The sequence below is a fragment of the Neopelma chrysocephalum genome, unplaced genomic scaffold, assembly GCF_003984885.1.
Source record: "Neopelma chrysocephalum unplaced genomic scaffold, ASM398488v2 Primary Assembly neopelma1_23, whole genome shotgun sequence".
NCBI lineage: Eukaryota > Metazoa > Chordata > Aves > Passeriformes > Pipridae > Neopelma > Neopelma chrysocephalum.
This window is the reverse complement of record NW_020897691.1, coordinates 22,023,239-22,048,439: the sequence shown is the minus strand read 5'-3', so window position 1 is coordinate 22,048,439 and position 25,201 is coordinate 22,023,239. Positions and strand designations below refer to the sequence as shown.

The following is a 25,201-nucleotide window of genomic DNA, read 5'->3' as shown; positions in this document are numbered from 1 at the left end:
TTGTCAGCCAATGATTGCGTCCATCCTTCTGTGAAGTCATGGGAGCACCTACTTTAGGTCATTGCTGCTTTTTTTTTCTTATTGTTGTTATATGCATACCAAAACAGAAGAGTGCAAAGTCAATGACTTTTAAAATGAATGCAAGTGTAGACTAATGTCTTTTTCCTCATCATTAAAAAACCCATGTGTGATTTTCAGAGCTTTAGAAACTAATTCTGTACAGCATTTGCTCCCCTGAAATCCAAAACTGTTTCAAGACGCTGATTTAAATGTAGAGGCTGGTGGAACTACTGCTACTTCATTGCCAATGGTGCTTTCCTCCTTGCTTCTTGGTACTCTCCTGCATATCTACTCACGAGGTTCTGATACGGACCAACTGAGGACCTCCCCAACAACAGAAAGGGCAGTGCTGCCCTGCATGATGGACTGTAGATGTGAGCATCCCTAAAGAAACAGGATGAAACACACAAAAGTGCTGCACTACATTCTTACATTAGCAAAAATTCTCTTCTTTTTGTTTTTAATAACTATTCAAGTCTCATTACTATAGCATCCTAGTATCTCAAGGTCTGTGCTATGGCCCTGTAAGGAAACAATACCAGCAAATCAATCAGCTGTGCTTAACACTGGTCACACTAGTCAGCTAAGCACAAACAGATTAGGTCTGATTTTATTTGCACTAACACCAAGATCTTCCCAGCATCCAAGAAGAAATCAGCCTGCAACTGAAGTGAGAGTGGCCCCAATAGTAGCCTACTGAACAAGTTTGGACTGCCACTTCTTGGAGAGAGAGTGGGGGCTCTGCTGTGAGCTAACACCGACATAGCATGGATGGGCCAAATGTCTCCTGCCACAGCTGGGCACAGGCAACCAAGAAATGAAAGCCACCACTGCCGTGTACACAGGGCTGAAAACACAGCTAGCATGATACCACTCAAGAAGTTGACTGACAAGCGATAGACAAAGCCCAACATAAGGGAATAGGACTGTGGTAGTGCACATCGTAGGTAAAATCGTGGGCACATCAGCAGCCTCATCATCAAAAGCTGGTTTTGAGGCAGTGAGTGTGAACAGAGGTAAGATAAGCACAGGCTGTCTGCCTATCTGGATTGGAGATCTCACACTTTCATATGTTCAAGTATGCTTTCCTTTACCACAACAGATGTTTTACTACACTTCCTTTACATCCAAGTAGAGAAACTGTTGGTTTTCCCCATTCTCTGCATGCAGCAAGCACAAGACTCCCAAGACAATGCTGATCTCAGCACTCCAGCACAAGAGGTGTTGCCATCCTGCCTCCAACCACCTCAGAAAGGCTATGCCCTGGCAAACACCATTTTCAAAAGAAGTAAAATAAAACTCATGATCTTCGGGTATTAGTACAGATATCGCGAACCCTGAAATTTAATTTTCTATATATACTGAAAACTTCTACGTGTTCAGGTCAGTGTATGTCCATTTCCCATTTCTGGGTTGCCAGCAAAAAGCACTCTGAACAACTTAGGACTCCATGTAACCGAGAAAAATTCTTAATCATCCTGCTGCCAAAAAAAATATCCTTACTGAGGTACTCAGAAATAGCACCCCATCGTACCATCTGAAGTGTGTTATAGCAGATTTTCACAGGTAGCAGCTGGAATTAGGTACATACCTTTCCATTTGGTGTTTTTCACTTTGCAGCCTTAGTCTAATTTCTTTGAAGACACTCAACTTTTCTTCTGGCAGAAGCATAAGGAACAACTTACAGCAAAGCCTCAAAATTTTAAAGCAGTGGGAGTTAAACACAAGGCCTTAAAAACTTCTAGACCCTATCTTAGGAGCTATGTAAAATATTTTTCCCATTAACACTCTTCACATCTAAAATTTCAAAAGCCACTGCAGACATTTACATTTACCATTCACAGACTTTTTACTCAGAATCCTTCGGAGAGTCATATTACATAACTCAGCTGGGATAAATATTTGAGAGCAAATAATCACTGGAGATATCGCATACACATCTTCAACGAAATTTACTGAACCGAAGTAAAAAAAAATCATTTGACTCTTTCCACAGAAATCCTCTCACAGTAATTTCGGTATGTACATTACCATCCTTTACCAATTTATCTGGTAAAAGCATTCTTCAATTTGTTTGCAATGGATTGCTAGAATTAATCACAGAAGGGATTTTTGAGGAAGGCTTTTCAGGACTGTTAAGGCAGAAGGAAAGATTTCAGCCCAGGCACTAACCAGCAGACTAGCAAGAGGGCAAGCTGGATTTGAAGGAGCAAGCATGAACCACAGTGTTGCGGAGTGTGTCTCTGGGCATGCACACAGTCAAGCAGATGAACAGGAAATCCAAGACACCTTTGGAGCACTGGAATATATGGAAGGTACTTTTGTGGCGGATTTCCTAGAGCACCAAAATGATAATAAACAACTAATTTCATATAATGCTGGGGTAAAAAGCAGTACCTTGTATTTAAATGTCTACAGAATGTTACATGAAATAATGTAATTATTTTCCTTTATCATTAAAAGTCGTCTTAATTGTCACAATCAGACCAAGTCTGCAAAATACCACACTCCTACTCCTTGTCTCCTCAGTTCTGGTGGATAAATTTGGCTACTGATGCCCTTTTCATCAAAGCCAACAGAAGGCAAACCAATTCCAGCAAGATCAAGCTTATAAAACCTATGAACTGGAGGGCATCTTAATCCATTGGGATCTCCTGTTTCAGCAGGATTGAGATGCAGGCTCTGATAATAGCTTGCTTGGATGTGGCAGTTGACCTGTCTGAGTTCTCTTTGTTTAACTGTACAATGGGAATTCTGCCATCCTCAAAGCCCTTCTGACACTTCTGAGTGAGAACGTCTTTTAGCTACAGTTGTGGCCACATCTACACTGTGGCTCACTTTGAAACATCAGCCTTCAAAGAAGGGATGTTGTTCTTCCACTTAAGAATTTTTTTTATTTTTTTTATGGTGGTGGCAGTGGTATTTTCATACAGAGCTTTCTCAGTCCTTTGTGCATCAGGCCATTTTTCTGTACCCACAAATTCAGTACTTCCTGTTTCCAAAATCAAGATCTGTCTCTACAAGACCTGCAAAGGAAGATCTCTGACCTTCAAGCAAGTTTTAAACCATACTAAAGCAGATCTTGCCAGCTTACAGTACAGACTGCTGTCATTATTAGAGGTCTTACAGGGATGCTGGTAACCATAAGCACTCTCAGCATCTATAGTACTCATAGGATTTAATCCACAGCATTTTAACTTTTGTTGATTTTTCACATTCATTTTGGTTTTTCCCTAAAATTCCCTCTAGCAAAACAAGTGACACTCCCCTCCACTTCATCTGTTTATTTTTCTTTCACAAATAAACCAACCCCCCACCAGCAACAGTAAGACAACATACATGAGAATCTAACTTGACTGCAAGATGACTGCAGAGGACAGAATTTTTTTAGTTCAATGGGACTGATGCCTGCCTCATGCTAATTTAGTTTATTTTCAGTCCATGCCTTTCCATTTGTGCCATCTGATCTTGTAATCAATTTACCTTTTCCATCCACAGCAAAACAGGGTAATTAATTACACAAAAAGGAGGCATCTAGATGTGCTTTAAGGTCCCTTCTAGCATAAACTGTTCTATGATATGACAGCACAGGCACTCAGGTTTCCCCATTTGCTGATCTCAGGACACCCCAGACCACTGGCAGAAGCCAAGCTGGGAGCCACAGCGCCAGCTCAACACCACCCATCACACTACCACTCTACAGCAGTCCTACTCTTACACCACACTCAGTAGTGGACATTAACGAAGCTTGATGAAAAACCTAAGGGCAATCTTTAGTTTGGAGAAACTCTGCTTTCAAATTTCAGTGTTCCAAAATATGGCTTGCAGAGCATTCCTGGATATATCACTACCCAGATTGCTACTTCCACTGCTGCTAATTCCTTCTCCTCCCAAAACAACCACCTCATTCTTTTTATAGCATCTCAGTGAGAAGAATCTCAGGAAATTTGACAAAACATGAACCTGTGATAGCTAGAGCTACTGAATGGGGGGAAAGCTGGAGAGGGATAGGATCAAAAGCATTTTTTATGAAAAAGTAATTTAAAAAAACATACCACAATCCACATAAAGCAAGCTGTTTGCAGAGAGAAGACAAATGGAATACAATGCAATATTGCATACTACCTATGCAATAGATAGGCAAAATATTGATTTAAAACAATTACCTCATTAGGAAACACTGGGGGATATCCTCCCCCCAAAAGAATTAAAAGACAGAAAAACTCCCCAAAACTTACCTACACAGTTTTCACTTTTCTCTATCTCCTACATCTTCACTATTATAAACAGTCTCCCAAACTCCCAAAGTGCCAGCCTCAGTATTTTTAACTCCTGAAGCAGCAGAGTGTTCCCTATGAAGGCAGTGCTTCAGTGTAACAACAGACCGAGCTCTGAGGATGTGAGCATGGGGGAGGGAAGCTTCAATATTACAAACCATCCATCAACCCCTTCTATAAAGCTCTTTTGTTCCAAGTTCATATTTAGCAACTCAAAGTCAAAACTGATGCTGGAAAATGCAAATCATAAGTCAACCCAGACTTTCACCTCTACATGTTTTCTTGACCTTTAATGTAAAAAACAAACAGGCAAAAAGGAATTTTAGCTACACAATCTATCTATATAAAAATGTGTATCAAGGAATATAATCAAATTAAAAGTTACTGTGGATTAATCTACTGATGATACAGATTAGAAAACCAAAATCAAAATATGCACATTTAGGATAAAAGGTCTTTACTTTTTTGGCTGTCTTACAGTTTGGGCAGTATCAATCAGCTGTTTTCACCTGGTGGAGACTTTTCTGTTTGTTTTTATTCGTTGTTAAGGTTTGCTTTTTAGTTTTGGGGTTTCTTACAGTTTGGGCATAGTCAATCAATTGTTTTCACCTGATAGGGGCTTTTCTGTCTGGCTTTTTTTTGTTGTTGTTGGTTTTTTTAGTTTTGGGTTGTTGGTTTTTTTTGAGAGAGAGAGAGACACACACACACACAGACACACAAGGTTTGATTGAAAGCACCACAGGGAAAACTAACTGGTTTAAAGAACGCCAACCTTTTCCTCTCTGGTAAAAAACAAAGGAACACATCTCTATTAGTCTTTGTCTTTCAGAAGTCCTGGGTCAGATGTGGGCAGCCTTAACAAAGAAGAAAAATAGAAAGTATTACAAAAAAAAAAAAAGGCAAGGGTTTCATTGCAGCCGAGAAAACAGGATGTATTCCACAGATTACAACTATTCTCCTTAGAAACACAATAGGGGAGGAAAAAAAAAATCATTCACAATGCTCAAATACTTAAGGCCAGACTTTTCGGTGAACCCCATTTTTGCAAGATTCCACAGCAAAAAGCAACAGAGATGCCAAATACCTGAGATTACAAGCTTATCCAGTGGGTATTTCCCAGAGGTGCTGTAACAAAAATCAATTTACATGTACAATAGGAAGACAGTGTAAGACAAGAGAACTCTGACACAAAACTGTGACCTAGTATTTAAAAATCTCTTAATTTTAGGATGATCTGGCAGTAGTTAGAATTGTCATTCCAAAACTTCTTAGAGTTTTATTCCAAGAGCTTATATATAACATCTTTCATATGGGAAAAGTCCTGCCAAGAGCTTTAAATATAGCTTTATTGAATGCCAGTTTGGCTTCTTCTATGTGAATTTGGACACTTTAACAAGGGTTTATGAACTTGCATTGAAAAAGAAATGAATGTATAATGATAGTTTGCCATCCATGTGTGTAAGTTATGGGTTATGTAAAATACCAGATAATCCTACAGTATAACATTTTAAAATAAAATTATTTCTCTCGAGTAGCTTTTATTTAGCCCTTAAATCACAAGTTTCATTTAAAGCACTGTCACGCTTGCACAGTCCTGGCAATTAAGGCAGCCTAAAAGATTGCTTACTTAGGGGCAGGATAGGAAAATGTGTTTAATTAGCAGCAACTCAGGCTACTGAGGAACTGCTTTATTTGATCAACTGCTGGGGTGGATGATCAAAAAGGTATTTCCTTTAATTCTCATTGGAGTTTGCTTACTTGCCTCAAGCAAGATGAAGAACAGAACTATATGGTATGTTTTCTATCCTGCTTAGTAAAGCTCCCATCAACAAGCGAAAAATAGGGTACTGTGGATATGTAACCTAGATCTTAGACAGTTTCCAAAAACTTAGCCAAGGACCTTTGTCAGAATTTCAAAAAGAAGCCGCTGCTGAAATTCTTAAGCATGTGGAAGGGTTGTTCAGGACTCCTCCTGCAAACAGTGAATGCTTTTCACTCCCTAAGAGACATTGCCAACAGTATCTGTAAGGTGAGACACTGGAAATGGTTTCCACTATCTCCACTAGAGATAGTTTCCATCTTCCTGAGATTAAGTTTATTATTACCTTGCCTTTCAACAGAAGCAATAGGTATTTTTACTGACAGCATTAAAGTGCTTCCAAAGAAGGACTGCAAGTTCAGAAGTCCTCAAATAAATAATGATAAATAAAAATAAATACTATAAAATATTAATTATAATTTTTTTTTTTGGCTGCCAGCTTTATTACTTAATTAACTAACACCTTCTCTACCCGTCCTTTTTCAGATAAATGTGCTAAGACATTTACCTAAGGTCACAGAATATCCCAGCACTCTTGATCAGGTGGTCCATTTTTGGTCCAATTAGCATTCCTCTTGGACAGCCTTCCAGTAAAAAGAGTGTAGTAGTGTTCCTGGTTATAATGCTTTGACAAGAGGTAATGAGCACAAACTGGAATACAAGAAACTCAATTTAAACATATGGAAGAACATTTTTACTAATGAGGGCTGTGGATGCTCCATCCTTGGAGATAGTCAAAACCCAACTGCACACAACCCTCAGCACCTGGCTCACGCTCAGCCTATTCTGAGTAGGGGGTTGGATTAAGTGGTCACAGCCAGAGGGTAGTGATCAATAGCTCAGTGTCCAGAAGGACACCAAGTAGCGTTCCTCAGGAGTCTGTATTGGAACCAGTTCTGTTTAATGTCTTCATCAATGACACAGATGAAGGGATTGAGTGCACCCTCAGCATGTTTGCAGATGACACCAAGCTGAGTGGTGCGGTTGACACACCTGAGGGAGGGGATGCCATCCAGGGGGACCTGGACAAGCCCAAGAAGTGGGCCCATGGGAACATTATAAGGTTTACCCTTTCAGTTGCAAAGTTCTCAATACACGACCTTTGGTGACTGCTCAAGCAGCCTCAAGAACTTTTTCTTGAAAAATTTCATTCCATTCAAACTCACTGTCTCAACTTAAACAACAACCACCGGGGGGGGGGAGAAATCAAAAAAAGGTACTGCAGCACACATCACACAGTTCAATATCTCTTATAACACCCTGTAAATGGACATTGTGCTCTACTGCTAACCATGATCATGCAGAATTTTCAGGCTCTGCTCACTTCAGTGTTCTCCTACAGAGTTCATACCCCAGCTTGCTATTTGGTGGTATCTGCCTTTTGTCAATCAGTCCTTTTCCCTATTGGCTATTTCTGTTAAAAGCTGAGATATCCTGGGGTTCTCCCTGATTAGCTCAAACTTCTAGTAGAAATACACCCACGCTTTCATTTGTTGCCAGGATTAAGTTCATTCATATTTTATTTTTATAAGCCACTAATAATAATTTAATTTAGAAATACCATATGTGCATAGATGTAACTAGTGATAAAGCCAACAGAGTACAAACATGCCAAGCTGACAGGAGCTCAAATGAAGACAAGCTTTTGTCTATCATGACCTAATTCATTTTTCTACCAGTCACACTACACAATGCATTTAAATCACTTAAATATTTGATGCGTTAACCTGCAGCACATTATCTCTATGTACAATACTAAATTACCCACTCTTCATCCAACCTTTTACAAGCCATAGCTATTTCCAGACTGCAGCAAGTTTCACAATTTGCCAGCAAGGTTACTAACAGTAACAAAATGGTTTGTAAGGAAAAAGCTACTGTATTTTGTGTGCTGGGAAAAGGGGTGGGAGGGGAAAACATGCTCAGTTAGAGCAACAGGGTCAAAACAACACGCCTCAAAGAGCACTCCCTCCTGTGCTACATACCACGCTCTTCACAGGGCACATCACAAATTACAGAATTCAAGCCAAACTCAGCAATGAGTGGGAGCAGGCAAGATAATAAGCATTGCAGATGGTTTCGGTCTTCATTACCATCAAGTAGACACGATGTCTCTGTAACAGATACAGACAGAGACTTTTGTAACATGACAAACTAAAAAGCACCAAGAGCTCTATGTTTTTGTGCTATTCTTCACCTCAGGCAAACACTCCATGGATTTCTAATTATCTGCTTTTCCTCTAGACCTCAAGAAAGCCCATAACCGTTGTGAAACTTCTGGTTCTTCAAAACAGACCTTTTTAAACCACACAACTAAATTACCATCTTCTGGGTTCATTTGTATGTGTTAAGACTAGACTGTCTCGGGGCAAAGAGTCTTATAACTCACAGTTAAATCTATATTGTGGCTGTGCTGTGTAAGTGCTTTCTAATGTTTTAAGGAAATTTGCTATCACAAGCAGGCCAACACTGCAGTTTAACCTTCATTCAGGATAAGTGAGCACAGCTCCCTCCTCTCCATGCCAGAGATTTGTTGAAGGGCAGCCCTGTCTTACCACTGACCACCAAGACAAGGCAGGGCAAGACAACTGCTCACACTCACCTTGTTTTCTCCAGCTTTCCTATCTTTCCTGAAGGTAAAGATCATGATTATAGATTACAATTCCATTTATTTCATAATTATTATATAACTGCAACTGTAATTTCAAAATCAACTGCAATAATTATTTACACTGAAACCATCCCTGTCACGATCATGCTTGCCTCCCTACGTGATGCTTCCCAGGATTTCGGGAAGCACTGAGGCAGAGCCACTTCGGCACATGTTGCACAACTGGGGCTGAGCCCAGCTGCAGCCCAACGGGGTCAGGGCCCCCCCTCTCCAAGGGACTGCTCCCTGCAGAGCTCAGGCTGTCCCAGCCTGCCCAACAGGACTGCACACGCTCTCCACTGCGAGGGCAGCAGCCAGAGATACAGAGAAGGGTGTTGGCCCTGCGGAGATCAGTTGCTACACCAGTTTCCCATATCTTGGTTTCCATCAAGGTCCCGAACACAACTGGTACAAAACCCTTCAGTTCTAACCCCATTATCACCCATTTCCTCCCATACCCATTGCCTACTGCATGCATTCAGCCATGCAGAATGACTTTTTATGATAAGTATCCTTATACCTCAAAATACTCAATCTTCTATCACATACACATGCTGTTAAAATAAAGCTAGCAGGAGGAACCACATAGTAACTACCTGTCTTTATTTTAACAGAGCAAGAAAATAGCTCAACAAACAAGTCTTAGAAAACTGCATCTAAACTTACACACCAAGACATATTATGAACATTACTGTATTTTCATTCTCTTTCTTCCTCATGACAAATGTAGAAAAAACTTATTTCTTTCTCATATTTAAAATAGTAAAGTTCACATAGAGTCTCTGTGTTTCTAATGCTACAAATCAAAATAGTATAAAGGAGACTATAACCATATACTTAACTGCATTATTCTTCATACACACATTGACATGTATCTTCAATCCTACAGAGTGACTATCTCCAGAAATTCTTGGATTCTTGGACTTCTGCAAAGAAATATTTTTTCAGTGTCTAGTACATATACCAGGGGGAAGAAAAAAAAAAATTCAAAATTTGAATAGAAAGGATTTTATTTGCCTCATGTCCAGAATAATGGGTGGTGGATCTTGCTGTGTAATCAATCCAGCTTTGCTTCTAAATTTAAAATCAAATACCACAGTTAGCAAAAAGTTTTGTAAGAGCTTGTTTCCATTTTCTGGTAGAAGGGTTCTTTTTTTCTAATTCAAATTGTTTTAAGCAGCTCTAAGGATATAACAACAACCTCTACACATCACTTGGTTTCTCAAGCCTCACAAGTAGATTCAGTTACTCACCATCAACAAGATACTGAATAGGAAGGGAAAGCCAACACCACTTGCTTTGGAGCTCTTCCCTCCCATACAACAGGAACAAAAGGTGCCACTAGAGATAACCCACAGAGCACTCATCTCGAGTCCTGTTGATCTTCCTGTAAGCCAACTCCACTTGTTGCCAAAAGCCAAAACTTGCTAAAGTAGAAAATAGAAGACAGATATCCATTTGCAAGGAGAAAGACTGGGCTTGCTTTCTTACTCAAACCCAAGATTTTGACAAACCTTACCAGTGTAACAACCAGACACAGAAGTATGTATGTAGGCCAGTGAGCAGCAATATTTACCCCACCCCTTAAAAGCTGATGAGAGCTCATCTGTAGACAGCATTTTGATACTAAAAGAAAAAAAACTGGGAGGAACAAGGAGAAAGAAGAGCATTCAAGTACAACCCATTACCATATAAAGCATAGTGTAGAAAGCTCTTGTTTTCATTTTCCATTTGGCCATTCAACCAGAGGAAAAAAAAAACTTAAGAAATTTTAAAACCTCCACCATTGTCACTATTACTCAATATGCTCAAAATCTCTATCATTTTTCCATTATGATTAACATTTATTGCTAGTAGAAAAAAAAAAGTGACTCAGTTCTTCAGATAGCATCCATAGTTCCAATATACTTCAGGAGGCATCTGTTATAGTCCTAATCTCTGAAAAGTAGGAGCTAAGTTAATTAAAAAATTACAACCTTAGAATAATCAAAATTTGCTTAGCTAGGCTACAGCCTGATTACAGTAAAAGGAATGTCCAATCAACCAACTTAACAGATATACTTCCTATCAAGATTTCAAATTAAAACAGAACTGCTGATCACCTGTAAATTAGGGAAATTAAATCTACCGAAACATTAGAATGCTCTATAAGTTCAAAAGTTATAAGAACTCAGCCACAGGTACACATTAAAGTTAATTCTTTTGAGGTTTTTTTTTACTTCAAGTAATACCTTGATACTCTCGCTTCCACCACTGTAATGGTATAAATGGTTTTGCTCTTGATTTATACTCCTATAGCAGAGCAATAGACATATTTGGAAAGGAAGCAATAAAAATGTAGAAAGGGACATACTCGAACAGGATTAAAACTAATTATGGTGCTATCCACTGTGCCACAATCCCAGCCAGGAAGGTCTTTCATAGGGACTAACAACAAGGGGTATGAAATGGAGGGGTGAGAGAGGATATCATGAGAAAGCCAGAAGCTCCATCAAATTTCACCCTTCCCTCTCTCCACCTCCCATCCCTTCACCTTCTTCCCCACTAACCCAACCAACTATCAGGCCTGCAGAGTGTTGTATTTGAGGAGATGCTTAAGGCCAGTTTTAACAGGCACAACACGGGTGGTGAGGTGCAGAGAAGACGTTGGAACTGTCAGACCTCAGAACAGGCAGGGCTGAAGATGGAGAGGCAGCTCAAAGAACACAGAGGGTGGGAAGTCTAAAGAAAGTGAGGAAAAGAAAACAAGAAGAAAGAAATTAAAAAAATTAATCGGGTCTTAACCTAAAAACTGTGTAGTCCAGTGGCTTTAACAAGGAAATTACCAAGAGGAGTTATGACAAGGCAATTACTTGGTGCTGCCTCTCTCTGAAGGAGTAACTACCCTGCCTCCAGATTGCACAGCGCCCTAAACTCAATCACATTCAGTAGGACCTTAAACATTTATATTCTAACTACTCCTAGTTCTTAAAGGGCAATAAAATCTCATATGCACAATGCTGATTAAAGAACAAGAGGCCAATAAATAAATAAATAAATAAATAAAGCCTAACTTAACCACCATAATTCACAACTGACGAAGAGAAAAAAAACCACAACAGCCTAAAGCCAGAAGCAGCCCTGCCCAACTAAAATATGGTAGGATATAAGCACAAACAACTTGCAAAGTCCACCCACATTAATCTGTGCTAAACCCACAGGTAGCAAGATATTTTTTCTAGTCTCTGAAGTGGCGTGTCATCCAGGCTTTCTGGAGACTGCCATCCAACCAGCAGGTTTCCTATCCAACCTACAGCCAAGAACAACATTTAATTAGCATCTTTAATTGATCTTGTTAACTGTTAGGGTGGACAGCTTTGATCTCGCCTGCTGATAGCTAGTTTAGGACTACAAAAGAAACCGGGGCTTTGCATAATTGCCAAGCTTTCAATGTGCATTTTTTAATTCCTTCTACTTCTCAATCTCCCTTTCTGTTAGTGCTGCACTAGCGCTCCTGATAACAGGAACCAAAGCACATGCCTTCATTTATTGTATCATTTATTTGAGCATGAAGGGGAAAAAAAGAAACATGAGGAAAGGGGAATTGCCACTCCTTCACCCAGAAACACGGAAAAGGGCCAGGAATTACCATAGTGAATCTGGCCTGGGCAACATTAAGCACAGTATCCTGTGGCTGATGGCAGCCAGCACCAAACACTTCAATGGAAGATGCAGGAATCATTAACAACTTGTGGGATAATCTGCTCCCCATCCCCCCTTAAAGCCTCATCTGACTTTCCACTGATTAGAGGCTGGTTTAAATTCCAGGACAGAGGTTTTGAGGAATTTCAGTGGCTTTCCACTCTGTTGTTTTATGTTTGTTAATAGGTTCATCCAAAAAAAATGCCTCTTCTGCAGGAGATTCGTATTAGCAGCTTAGGAGAGAAGCCCACAAGACCAAGATTAGTAGCTCACACTCAACCAAGCTGAGACTGTGCCAACACTAATAGGAAAAGAAACTTCTGAGGACATTTTAGTGTATCCTAAAATATCTAGCAACCTTCAAAATAGACCCTAATTGAAAACAACTAAATACAAGTATGTTTAATTCATTAACTACCTCTCCTAAACACTGTTTTCCTGAATGATCAAGCCAATCATAAGATCTACGGAAATAAACGTTCATAGGTGGTGTATAATAGGTTCTGAGCAATGTACAAAGCAGCTCTACATTTCAGCCAAAGAGTGTCAACTGTTTTCAAAACAGCAAGCCAAACCCTCATCAAACTGAATTCAGCTGGAGCTTTGCCACTCAGCAGGACAACGACTTGGCCCACCATCCCCATGGGAAATCTTTTTCTAACTCAGACTTTCTTCCTGCTTATTTCAAACAAAATCTCCTTTGGATCAGGTTGAATTTCCACAGATAATTAGTCTTGCACTAGCTAAATAAAACAAGAGTTATATTGCTTCTGAGCAGCAAACTGAATAATTACAACAGGGTAAAAAAGAAAATTCCTTCTTTTTTTTTTTTTTCCCAAGGAGAACTTAGGAATTAACTGTTTAACATGGCTGAACTTTGCTGTTGAATCTTTGTATTACATGGCAACAGAGAGAAGTACCACAGTGGAGTCATCTCAAGCATCTGCAGAGTATCACAGATGAACTGTAGCTCCCAAATATTGCTAGAACAGAATTCTTCACCTGAGAGCCTGTCTTTTCTTACCAAAGCTTTCTCAACAGCACACCATGGGTTTGGTGGTTGGTTTTCTTTTGGGGGGGAGAGGAGGTGTTGTCTGGCATTTTTTTTTCTGAACCTTTTTCTAAAGAAGGTTTGTCCTTGTTGTTGCAGGATGATGAACATCTTGTATTCTCTGACCTTACACCAGAAACTATAGAAAGCCAGCCAGCCCCTTCATCTCCTGCTTACTGCTGATACTGTCTCGAATAATGCTCACTTTTGGTGGCTAGGGATGGAGGAGGGGTTTCCCTAGGAATAACCTGAATAAAGCTTCCTGTTCGGCTAAAGCAGGAAATGTGCCCCAGTACTGCCTTGCACACAAAGAGTGGAAAATACTTACTAAACAAAATAGCAGGAGATGAAGTGTAAACTGGATTGGCCTTCCATCATGCAGACAAATTGAAAGCCATAGTCTCCACCCCCTCAAGCTCTTTTGCATTAATGTGCTTAAACTTGGAGAAAAAAAAACAAAACCAAACCCATACATATGTATACACATTCTGCATCAAAATCAAATGATTATACTGTGCCTTTAAAACCAAATACTGAAGGATTTTGAACAACAACAACAACAACACTAATTAGGAGGTAGCATTTCCTCCCTCCCACAGAATCTGTTTCTTCTTGTTAGAACAGGAGGTACAACTGGCCAAACCCCATCCTACTACTGGAGAAACTGAACCAGAAGTTGTCATTAGGTTAACCTCCCAACATCTCTCTCAAAACATCTCTTCAGAAAGACTTAAAATAAATAGCATAGAAGATGGAAGGGACAGCATTTCAGACTGTTGAATCATTAGGATCCACAGAAAAGAACAGCAGTATTAATTTTTGTATAAATATTGGCAGATGGTAGAAGACAAATATTAACAGAAAAAAACATCCTTCCTCACACTCTATAAAAACAGTGACTGTTTAAGGCCCCACAGCATTTCCCAAGAGCTGGCCCTGTAATTCATGCAAGACTTCTCTGCTGCCATTATATCCCTTTTGATGAGCTCTGATCACTTCAAAGAGGTGCTTGTCCTCAGCCACCTTGACGTTTAAGAACTGAAAGTGATGAAAAACTGCATCACCTAATGCTAGGTCACAGCTACCGATGCACACTGCTAGAAAATGAAAAGCTGTTAGGCAAGTCCTGTGGTGCAAAACATATTACAGCAGCTGGATGCTGGAAATATATGACAAAACATCATGCAAAATAGCAACACACATAAGCTTAATGAAAACCTGATGAAAAAAGTATTGAATCTAATTAATTCTCTAGACACTGAGCTGAACGCAGCTGAACTAAAGTATACTGTATACTACACCTGAATTTTATAAACCATCTTGAGCCATTAATGCCTCCCACTACCAGGAGTTATAAACTAGTCATCAGCCCATGGGGACATGTCTCATCATATTTTGATATCCCTTCTTATGGCACAACACCCTGTTCATCATGCAAAGTTCAAATAAATACATGTCAGGAAAGCATTTTACTAATTCACCTTAAAAATATCCTTGTATTGAAACAGAGTCAAGCACAAGTTTCTCAGTTGGGGGGCATAAAGAGAAGCTTCTCTACCACCCTAGACAAAAAGTTTAAGATAGCCAAACCAGAGAGAGCAGAGTCAGTGGTGATCTCCCAAAAAAATCAACCATCACCAAGACTGCATACATCTGAAAGCTACCTTCAATATCCTGAAGTGGATGTGAAATTAAAACTCTCTTGAGTACATGTGGCATGCCAATACAAAATCCTCAGAAAGCAGGCCTCCCAGTAGAATGGCATGGCAGAATTACAGCCACTCTTGACAGATGGGGACATTTACCCCTAGTAAGGGTTGCAAAGGTGTAGCACCTACTGCAATACAGCACATCCTTAACCAGTCTGCCACATCACTGTATGGAGCAATGAATGGATGTCCTTGAACTAATGCATTCACTTCAGGATACCAAGGAGTATATAACAAAAAAGAATCAGCAGAAGTAATTTGAGACACATTTACCTATTAATACTCTAATATCTATATCTAGGAGCATATGGATCCTACACACACACAAGGACACACCATACAGACAGACAAGCAAACACAGTGAACGACTACAGAGAATGACTAACTGAAGACAAAGAGCTTTGTTGTGCCTGCTTTCCCTCCCTCACACCCCTGCCCATGCTCGGAGATGAACAAATACTAATGGACCCCTGTTATCTGAAGGGTACTGCATGGAAACTTTACTTTGAAACAAAATTACGATAGTACAAAAATAAGAAACCCCCAAAATTTCAAAGTATGTACTTTTCCCAAGCACCATGGACATACATAGCATATCTTCTACCAGCTGCCAGTCTGCAGCTGCATCCCAAGAAGTGGTTGTGACCCAGATTTGAAGTTTGCTAGTCCTCTTCTGGTCCTTCCCATACAACATCATGCTGGGATCACAAAAATCACCCTGGGACCCTCAGTTCCAAGAGAAAATTATTGTGGGGGCCCCACAAAGAGAACAAAAGCCATTTATTCAAGTAGAAATTACCCTAGATTTGAAAAGCAGGAGTACAATGTCCCATCCCCTCCTCCTGAAAGCCACAGCAAAATACTTAAATCATCTGTCATGCTGCCCCTGTGTATGTACATGTGCACCACAAGAGGCACAGTAGTTTACAATATTCACCCCACAAGGTTTATGATTAGTAAGAATCTAGTAAATGGGAAAGCAATTAAATTTGTTGACAATTCTCATTGTTCTTATAGTCCTGCACCAGCAAACATCTTTCTCCATGAGGCTTCTGTATCTTCAAAAATGGGAAGGAAAAATGCCCCTTGTAATTGTTCCCATAAAAAGATAGCATTATTAAACCGTTCTCTCTGTTTTGCATATATTTCCCTTTAACGTCAGAAACAGGGTTAAACTTGCAGACAAGCCTTGACAGCTTGCATTGAAGAGATGTTCATGATTCTAACTACAACTGATCATCCTACCTGATCTCCCTGTCCAGATTACAATACCTAGAAAGCCCATAAGAAGAGAATTGTCATGGCTTTATGTGCAACTTCAGGTCAAAATGCTTAGCTTACACATCAATTCCTTGTGACTGATAAGCAAATAAAATAACCTTCCTTCCTTCACAAACAAACAAACAAAAAAGTAAAAAACCAAACCAAACCCAAAAAAACCTAAAAAATATATTAGGAAGAAATAATAATTATTTCTCTTTGACTTTAATTGATAAGCCCTTTGAAAAGTAAATATTAGGAGCAGCAACGCAGCTTTCAAGTAGCAAAACTGAATTGACAGCAGAGGTGCCACTTAGCAAAGAATTTAAAACCAAACAGAGAAAGCCAAACAGAAGAACTGCATCCAGTTTTGGGCATTACAATGACAAGAACAAAGATCATTACATTAAAAGCAATAACAGGCTTAGCCCAAAGAACTGAGTTGTAACAACAACAACAACAAGTAGCAAATATATAATTTGTGCAAAATGATGACTAAGAGAGGATACAATAACTAAGGGTCTGATAAATGTAGAATTTCAAGGTTTGGACAGTACAGCACCAGCCTTATTTCACCCCTCCCTTTAGATGCATTGCATATGAGTATGGTAATCATTAGCGCCCTATTTATATTGAGATAAATAAATACCACTTTCTATCAGGACATCAACATGATATACTACTATACTGCAGGTATGCCTAGTAATAACATGTTCTCATTTCAAGTCTGACTGCACCATGCCATGCCAAACGAACATAACTATATTGGCAGAAAAGGGTATACCTGTCCTGGTGAGGAAGAAATGCTTCTTAAATTTGTCACACAATTACAAAGCACCAAAAAAGTAAAACTGGTTATCACAAAACTTGAGCTTCACATAAAACTTGAGCCAAACCACAAGATTTGGTAAGGATGATGAAGGTGTCCTCCTTTGAAGAAACCGTATACTTAAGTATACCATAAGGAATAATTCCACAATGAAACCCACACAAAACCCTATGTACCACATACGATTCTTACTTTCTCCAAAGTTAGGCCAAGCTCAGAAAAAAACACTCTTCCAATAACTCTCTGTAGGTGTACAGTTAATCACTTCTGAGGGCATTTTGCAGGCTATAAAAGAAACTTTAAATCCACCTCCCCATGCTGCCACTACTTAGGAATCTGAGCAGATCTTGCTGCTTGTACTTCGTATGAACTTGAAAATACAAGTTTGGGATCAGTGCTGCACAAAGAACAGAAGCCTGGGAAAACGGAGAGACACGAAATCAGCTGCAAAGTACATCCAAGTTTCTATTTACTGAGGTCTTCCCATGCACACACAAAAGAATTAATCAGGCATGTGGGCTGACCTGTCAGAAGCTCCGCTGATCTCAAGTTTAGCACAAACCCGGCATAAACACACAAACAAACTCCCCCGGGATCACCACGCTATCACCTCCCGGCGCTGGCAGTGCTGGCGGCCCCCCTCCCCCGGCCAGCCCGCCCTGTGGACACGTTCTCCCGAGCGAGTCAGGGTTCCGCCAGGCAGAAGCGCTGGGAAAACACCCGCAATCACCGGCTCCGCACGCTGACACCGCCCCTCCCGCCGGGGCGGGAGACATCCAGCGCCGGAGCCGCCGGGACGGAGCCCGGGGCCGGGTCACCGGGCGGGGAATGAGCAGCGCCGGGGGACCCGGGAGGAGCCGCGGTGGGACCGGGAGCGGCCGCCGCCACCTGAGCACGGAAAAAGCGAGACGGGGACGCTTAAGTTTCCCCTCTTTCTCTTCTTTTTTAAATAACTAACTAACTAAAGCCCAGCCTACCGCGCCAACCGCTCCGCCACCGGGCGGGCGCCCTCCGGCAGGTCCTCCCGCTCCCCGAGCCGACCCGCCACCGTCCCGGCCGAGCTCGCAGCGGCGGGGAAGGGTGGTACTCACGGATCTTGACTTTGCGGTGGTCGAGACGGGCGAGCAACTCCTCCAGGGCGCCGAGGCGGCGCTGGAGCCGGGCGTTGCGGTGGCAGAGGGAGTCCGCCTCGCTGAGGATCCCGCCGAAGATGTCGCCAGCACAGCGAGAGAGGTCGGAGAGCTGCATCAGCAGCGACACCAGCGCGTACGAGCTGACCTGCTCCAGCGTCCCGAAGAGCGGCACCGCGCCGCGGCGGCGCCCGCCGCCCCCCTCCGCCGCCCCGGCGGGGTCTCCCGGCGCCGGGCCGCCCCGCTCCGCGCCATCCCCGCCGGCCTCCTCCAACCTGCACAGCTTCAGCGGCTCCAGGGTCCGCAGCGGGAACGGCATCGCGGCCGGGGCAGGGGGGGCAGCGCCGGGCACGGAGCGGGAGAAGCTAGGCGTCCCCGGCACGAAAAGTCTTCATCCGCGCAGCGGCCGCGGTGACAAAAGTTCAGAGAGATGAGAGGGAGGGAAGGAGGGAGAACAACACAACAACAACAAATGAATCGGGGCGGGAGGGCGGCCAGGCTACGCGCTTCGGGGCCGCGGGGGAGCTGCCGCCGCCGCCGCCTCGGCGGAGGGGAAGCCCCGCGCGGCGCCCATGTGCGGGAGCGGCCCCCGGAGGCGGGAGCGGCCCCGGGAGGAGGGAGGGGATGGGAGGGGAAGAGGAGGGGGAGCGGAGCGGGGCGCAGCACTGCCGCACGGCGGGCGCGGGGAGAGCCCGAGGCGGCCGGGAGACAGGAAAGAGCCCGGCTTTCTTTCCCCGAAGTGAGGATGGGGCGGGAGGAAGAGGAGGAAGCGTGGGAGGGGGACTGAAGCGCCCTGGATGTGGCCACTAAGGAAGAAAGCCAGACAGAGAAGGAGGAGAGAGAAAGAGCCCGGACTAGCCCCACCTGGGGAACCCCGCGCTGTTGCAGGCACTTTTCTGAACGCACCAAACTCCCAACCCGGAAAGCGAGAGCAGGAAAAAGAGGAGGAGGGAGAGAAGGGAGGGGAACTTCCACGAACCTGGGAAAAGCAAAAGAGGCCGCCGCCTACCTGTGGCTCCCCAAACTGGAGTCTCACCCTTCCCGGCCAGCCAACAGCTAAGGTAGCTCCTCCCGGTCCAGCCCCGCGGCGCGGCGCTGGGGCCAGCGGGACTCCCCAGGGGAAAGCCAGCCCCTCCGGCCCCTCCTGCTCGGCGAAAGGGGCCAAGCAGGAGAGGGGGCAGGTCTCGCCCCAGCCCCTTGCCCTGCTGCGCCGCGGGTTAGGCCGGAGGTGCTACTCCAAGGCAGGGAAAGAAGATCAGCCTGTCTGGGAACGGCGAATTGTTGTGGTTAATTTTTAGTAAGATTGACATTAAGGTAGGAAAAGCAAAGTCTGGCTCAGGCAGAACATGACATCGAGTTGCACCGAATGTTGCACGTAATGCTGGTGTGGACCGAAGGCAGGTTCCAGCCTTAGAAGCCCCTGCACTTTTCCCGCGTAGGACATAATCAGTTCTTCATGGAGATGACGGCTCTAATGAGCTATTCCCTACAGAACCAATTTAGCCTACTAGCAACTGTCAACAGCTGCTATTTAATTTTAATTGGACAATGCCCTACTGGCTCTGGCTCCTGCTATATGATAAAGAAAGGAACCCAATCCCTCTCTTCTTGTGGGAAAGGGCCCTGGGAAAAGTGGTTGTATAGTCCCTTCCTGCCTCATAACCTGCTCTGGCTCCTGCTGCAGCTGATGAAACTATGTGATGAAAGAAAGAGAATCAGCTAGAGAAGGACAGATCCAGGGACATATCCACTGTGCCATTCCATTGGCATCTTGGGGACACACAATTTATGTAACAAAATATTCTTTATCACAGTATTTATCATCCATACTTTTAGCCTTGGTTACTTAAGGGAAACACGAAAAAAAACTATTCCAGCGGTAGAGTTTGAGAAACTCTTTGGTGCGTGGAGGAGTTTGTGGACAAGGTTGCAGGCAGTGGAATACAAACCAAAGGCTTGGTGACATGTATGAGAGTTCAGACCTATGGGAAATGTGTGTTGGGGTGATAGTCATAGCAAAAATTGCAAGTCACTAATTCTTCTCTTACATTAATCAAGGAAAGTTTCACCTTCAAGTAGTTCTTAGCGGGGGTGAGGGGGGGACAGAGGAGGAGGAGGAAGCAATGCCATCTAGTGTTAAAAAAATAAAGAACAAACCCACTTTTCTTCACACCTCTGTCCAAACAGGTTACCAAAGGATAACTTTGCAACTTGGAATGTTACCACTGGTTTTCTGTTACAGACAGTACCACTGAGTGCACATGTGCAATATTTGTAGAAACTAATGAGAAGAACATGGTGCAAACAGGCGAAATGTTGTTTAATCAGGGGTTTAAGCATATAAGGAATCCAAAGCAATAGTCTTGCAATGGGGAAGCTGTCAGGATTGATTAATAGAGGATGGAAAGCAGCATTCTTTCACATTGGACTCTTCTGGTTTTATTTTGGGACATAATGTCTTCATTAGTTCTTAGACATGCTTGTTTGGGGTAGTCCTTTGATAAAAAATGTGTCCTGTTCACTGGCATGATTGAATGGAGAGCAGTGATTCTTTGTATGTTTTGTTTAAACTATAGGAGTACCATGGGGAAACCAAGTATTGAGATGGACTTCAATATCAAACACAGTAGGAAGAAAATGAGCAAAGAGCTCAGTTCCGGTGTCAGCTGAAAAGAACCCCCAGCAACACATCTGCCAGGGCAGATATCATAAGACTGGGAGCATGTTTGTTTGATTGGAAATTACTAATTTTTAAGTTTAGCAATAGATATTTTCAAAAAGGTACATTTGCCAGTTTAAAATCTTTTCTGAAAATTCAGATCAAATCCTGATATTGCAAATATTTTTGCATATTCTTATCTGTAAGTGGGAAAAAAATACTTAAAACAGATTTGAGCACAGAGAGAATAATACCAAGAAATCAAAGGTTTAGACAGCACCTAAGTTCAGTAAAGAGCCTCAGCTACTGTGAGTGGAATTTCACTGCTAGCGAAACCTACTTTACCTATTTCACTGGTTTATATGTTTGCAAACTGTAAAATAAATCACTGTGACAGCTTGAATATTTCCGGTGGGAATAATGTATCATAAAAACTAAGGTCTTTTTAGGACTGCCAGTTAAACCAAGTTAAGAAATAAATCTGAATTTTAAATGCATAGATGCTCCTGAAACATTCAAAGTCTGTATGCTTATTCCAGAACAATACTTTTTTCCTCATTAGTTTATGTGGTCTGTTTTTCTGGGATAGGCTGTTACTTTATGGAACACTCAGAAAAAAACAGGTGTTAAAGAAAATGTAAATATTGATTGACTGAAACCAGTAAAGGGTGGTCTCAAAGCTTGTTTCTTTCCATGCTAAAGGAAGGGACATAGGAAAGGAAATGAAGTTTAAATACTTACACAGTTGAAGATTTAAAGTATTCATCATGTTGGAAAGGAAGCATTTAAAATTTCTAAGGTCAGCAGAAATACAGACTTTCTTAGGGACACCCATGCCCCTCAGGTAGCTGAGCGGTTATGGCTGGAAAATATTTCCTTTTCTGGCAGGACTGCAAGGATGCTCCTGACTCTTTTTAATACTCCCACAGGCCCAGGGGGACTCTGAGGCAAGGCGGGCACCACTGCCCAGGGTGGGTGACAGCCCCAGTGCTGCTCCCCGCTGTCCAGCAAGCCACTGCCCTCAAGTGAGCCATCCCTGTGGCTCACAGCCCTGCACATTAACACAACACCATTTTTGTCAGTCGTGGTGTGGGAGTGAGGGGCTTCTTCCCATTTAGCTGCATCCACTGGAGAAGGAGGTCTGTGAGCTCAGTGCGCAGCAGTCACTTCCACTTGCACAGCTAAGCCTGGCAGACCTGTGACACAGTGTTCTGAGTCTCACACCTCTAAATACCCTCAGTCAGGAGAGAGAGATACTCTCAGAAGAGGAACAGAGCCTAGAAAACTGAGATGAAAAGGAGAAAGGTAGACAAAAGGACAGCAGAGACTTTACTAAATATTGCAACTCAATATTGATTTCATTTTTAATGAAAGTCCAAGTTGACTGGAAAGTTCATTATGTCTGAATTGTAGCTTTCATCCTTCAGCATTTTAAGCCTCAAGGTAAATTACCAAATGAAAGACCTAATAACTTTCATGTTCTATTTCAAGAAACAGAAGACAAGTCTTGTGGGACTTACTCATCACTTACTGCAGAATGAACACTGCTATTCCCTCGGCTTGCTTCTGCAATCCCTTTGGGCTCTCAGAAGCAAATAGCAAGCAGTAGTACAAGAGCCACATGGCCAACCATGAAACATCAGACAGCTCTTCCTCAGCTGGAGGCACCAAGCTCATCCATTGTATTTTAGCCCACAAATTCAAGCTTGCCTGTGTAGGCGAGGAAAACCCAACCAAGTGTATACACAGAAATAATAACAGTACAACTTGAAGGGACATTTCTTGGTCACACCCATAGCAGCTCTATTGAACTCTGGTTTGTAATTGAGAAAGCAAGCTCAGTGTCCTGGGCATGTAGTCAGCTTATGCACTCTTGACTTACTTTGGCTATTGAGCTGTAGAAGTTTGGTGTAAGCTTAAAATAGAGGCAATTCTGCAAGAAAAGTATGTTTTCTGACATTTTATTCTTTCTTGGTTAACCAAAAGTATGTGGATGCTCCCAGTGTTGTTGGGCCACTGGGCTCTTCTAATCATCATGCATTTCATTTCTGTCTTCAACAGAAAACCTTTCTCAAAGAAACATGCATAAGGTAGTGTCCTAGTTAGAACAGCTGGGACCAGTTCATCACTGTGTGGGTGTAACCCAAACTGTGTATTCTACACCCTCCATGCCATTTCCCAGAAACTGTTAACAATAGATCATTTGCAGCAGCTGCCCAGAGTACACTTGACCCTGCAGGCTATAAACTGGTTGTTAAGAGGCCTGTGAGATTAGGAGGATGTTCCTGTCCTCACACCCAGGGCTCGTAATCACCCATTGTGGAACTCCCCGCCCTGGGGGAGGTACTGGGCATTCCTGCCTGAACCTGAGGGTATATAATCTTGGGGTTTTAAGACTTCTGGTACCATTCATTAGATCCAGAGGAGGACTAGAACTTGACCAGACTGTGACAGCACTCTCACCAACAGGTTTTTCCTCTTTTTTTACTCTGGACTCAGGGGGACCATGGGCTAGGCACGGGGCAGGGGCCAACGAATACCACTCTGTTTATGCCCCAGGGTGCTGGGTTATGCATCTGGGTTTTGTGGGTTAAACCAATTGTTTGTCCATATAATTGTATTTATGGTATTATTTTTATTAAATTGTAACTCTGACTTATAATCTCTTTGGAGTTGGGTTCATTTCCCCCCAGCACAGGTAGGCAGAAAATGGGAGTAGATATGACTCCTGAGAAAGTTAAATGGTACCAGAACTTTGCCTATTTCTGTGCCTCATGACTGCATACTTTTTGTACATTACAGAAATATTATCAAATGATTAAAATTAGTTACCATTAAAAAAATTATAGCTGTTTTGCTAGGTTTCCTTAAATTACTATGATACTATATTAGGCCACAGATCACCTTTGCCTGACTATGCAGCAGAACTTTCAATCCTCACTTTTCTTCCAGCTTACTGATTCCAGGAACTGGTATTTTTGTGTATTGGAATCCATATCCAGCATGGCCCAAAGGACTCCCTCCTTGTCCAGAAATGGAATCTTATGGATATTCTTTTAAAACTAATAGTGGAACTTATCTGATGATGACAGGCTTCTCTCTGACACAGGTTACTTACAAGATCCTATTTCGCTGGACATTAATTGTTTGAAACTTTTGTCAACCTCAAGCTCTCCCTGCGTCAGGCACCTTCTTGAAGCCTGGAGCTGAGCTTCTTTTTCTATTTTGTTCTGTAATATGTTTGCTGATTTTCTTCACCATGTTATCATCACCATGGTTAGCGTGCAGGACTCTCACCTCTGTGACCCAGGTTCGAATCCAGCCAGTCCCCTGGGCAGATGGAGTCCGTTAGGCCTGTGAGGCCATCCATCTATGAGAAGGTCACTCTAAACAAACCTACGTCCTGAGGACCTCACTGCCATTGTCCAAGCTTGCTTGGCCCCGGCAGATGAACCTTAGGATTAAAGGGTGGGCTCAGTTCAGCGCAGGCTGTGTCTCACCTAAAAAATCCATTGCGCAGGCTGGAAAGGTAAAAGACCTTTCCCCAAATCTTCGTTCGCGAAGACTGGCCATTATGTTATCATCACCATTAAACAAAGGCAGCAGTGTAACTCCAACACCTTCATCCCTATTATTCAAAGAACTTAGCAGATGTATCCACACTTTCATAGTAAACGAGTTCAGTATTTTCTTGAGCTCTGTCTTAAAGGTTAGTGGTTTGTTGCACCAGTCCCAGTGATTTTTCTGTCCCTGCTCTCTTTCCTCCATCCTAACATTAGGCTGAAACTTATTCTTCAAGTCTGTCCAGCTTGTGGTTTAGACCTTGGGTTGTTCTGCTAGCTGGCCCCTGAGCTTTTCTGATCTGCAGAGCTCTGTGTATCTACACAAGTGCTAGTGTCAGCACACTGTGTTCTGCCAGCTTAAAATCTCTCAAGCTCTTTCTCATTTTTTCTATCTATGCACAGTTGTCTTTGGATAAAAGCCGTGCTAGCAGTGGTGCAATGGGACAATCAAAGCTAACTGCAGCAGGAATGACACCATGGAGGAAAGGGTAGTTGTGATGGCCTAAGGATATG

General features: G+C 42.4%; 1 protein-coding gene across 6 annotated transcripts in view; it reads right to left on the bottom strand.

Annotated features, from left to right (window-relative positions):
• The window catches only part of NHSL1 (NHS like 1), a 183,796-nt gene extending 164,145 nt beyond the window's left edge, over positions 1-19,651 (bottom strand). For 4 of the 6 annotated variants that reach the window (XM_027689913.1, XM_027689930.1, XM_027689931.1 and 1 more), the window contains exon 1: positions 18,428-18,944. In XM_027689913.1, the coding sequence (XP_027545714.1) occupies positions 18,428-18,785 (358 nt within the window). In that variant the 5' untranslated portion in view covers positions 18,786-18,944. Of the gene's footprint in view, positions 1-18,427; positions 18,949-19,475 lie in introns of those variants that run through there. The other 2 variants (XM_027689921.1, XM_027689985.1) reach the window with 2 other exon arrangements.
• Between the last annotated feature and the right edge of the window lie 5,550 nt (positions 19,652-25,201).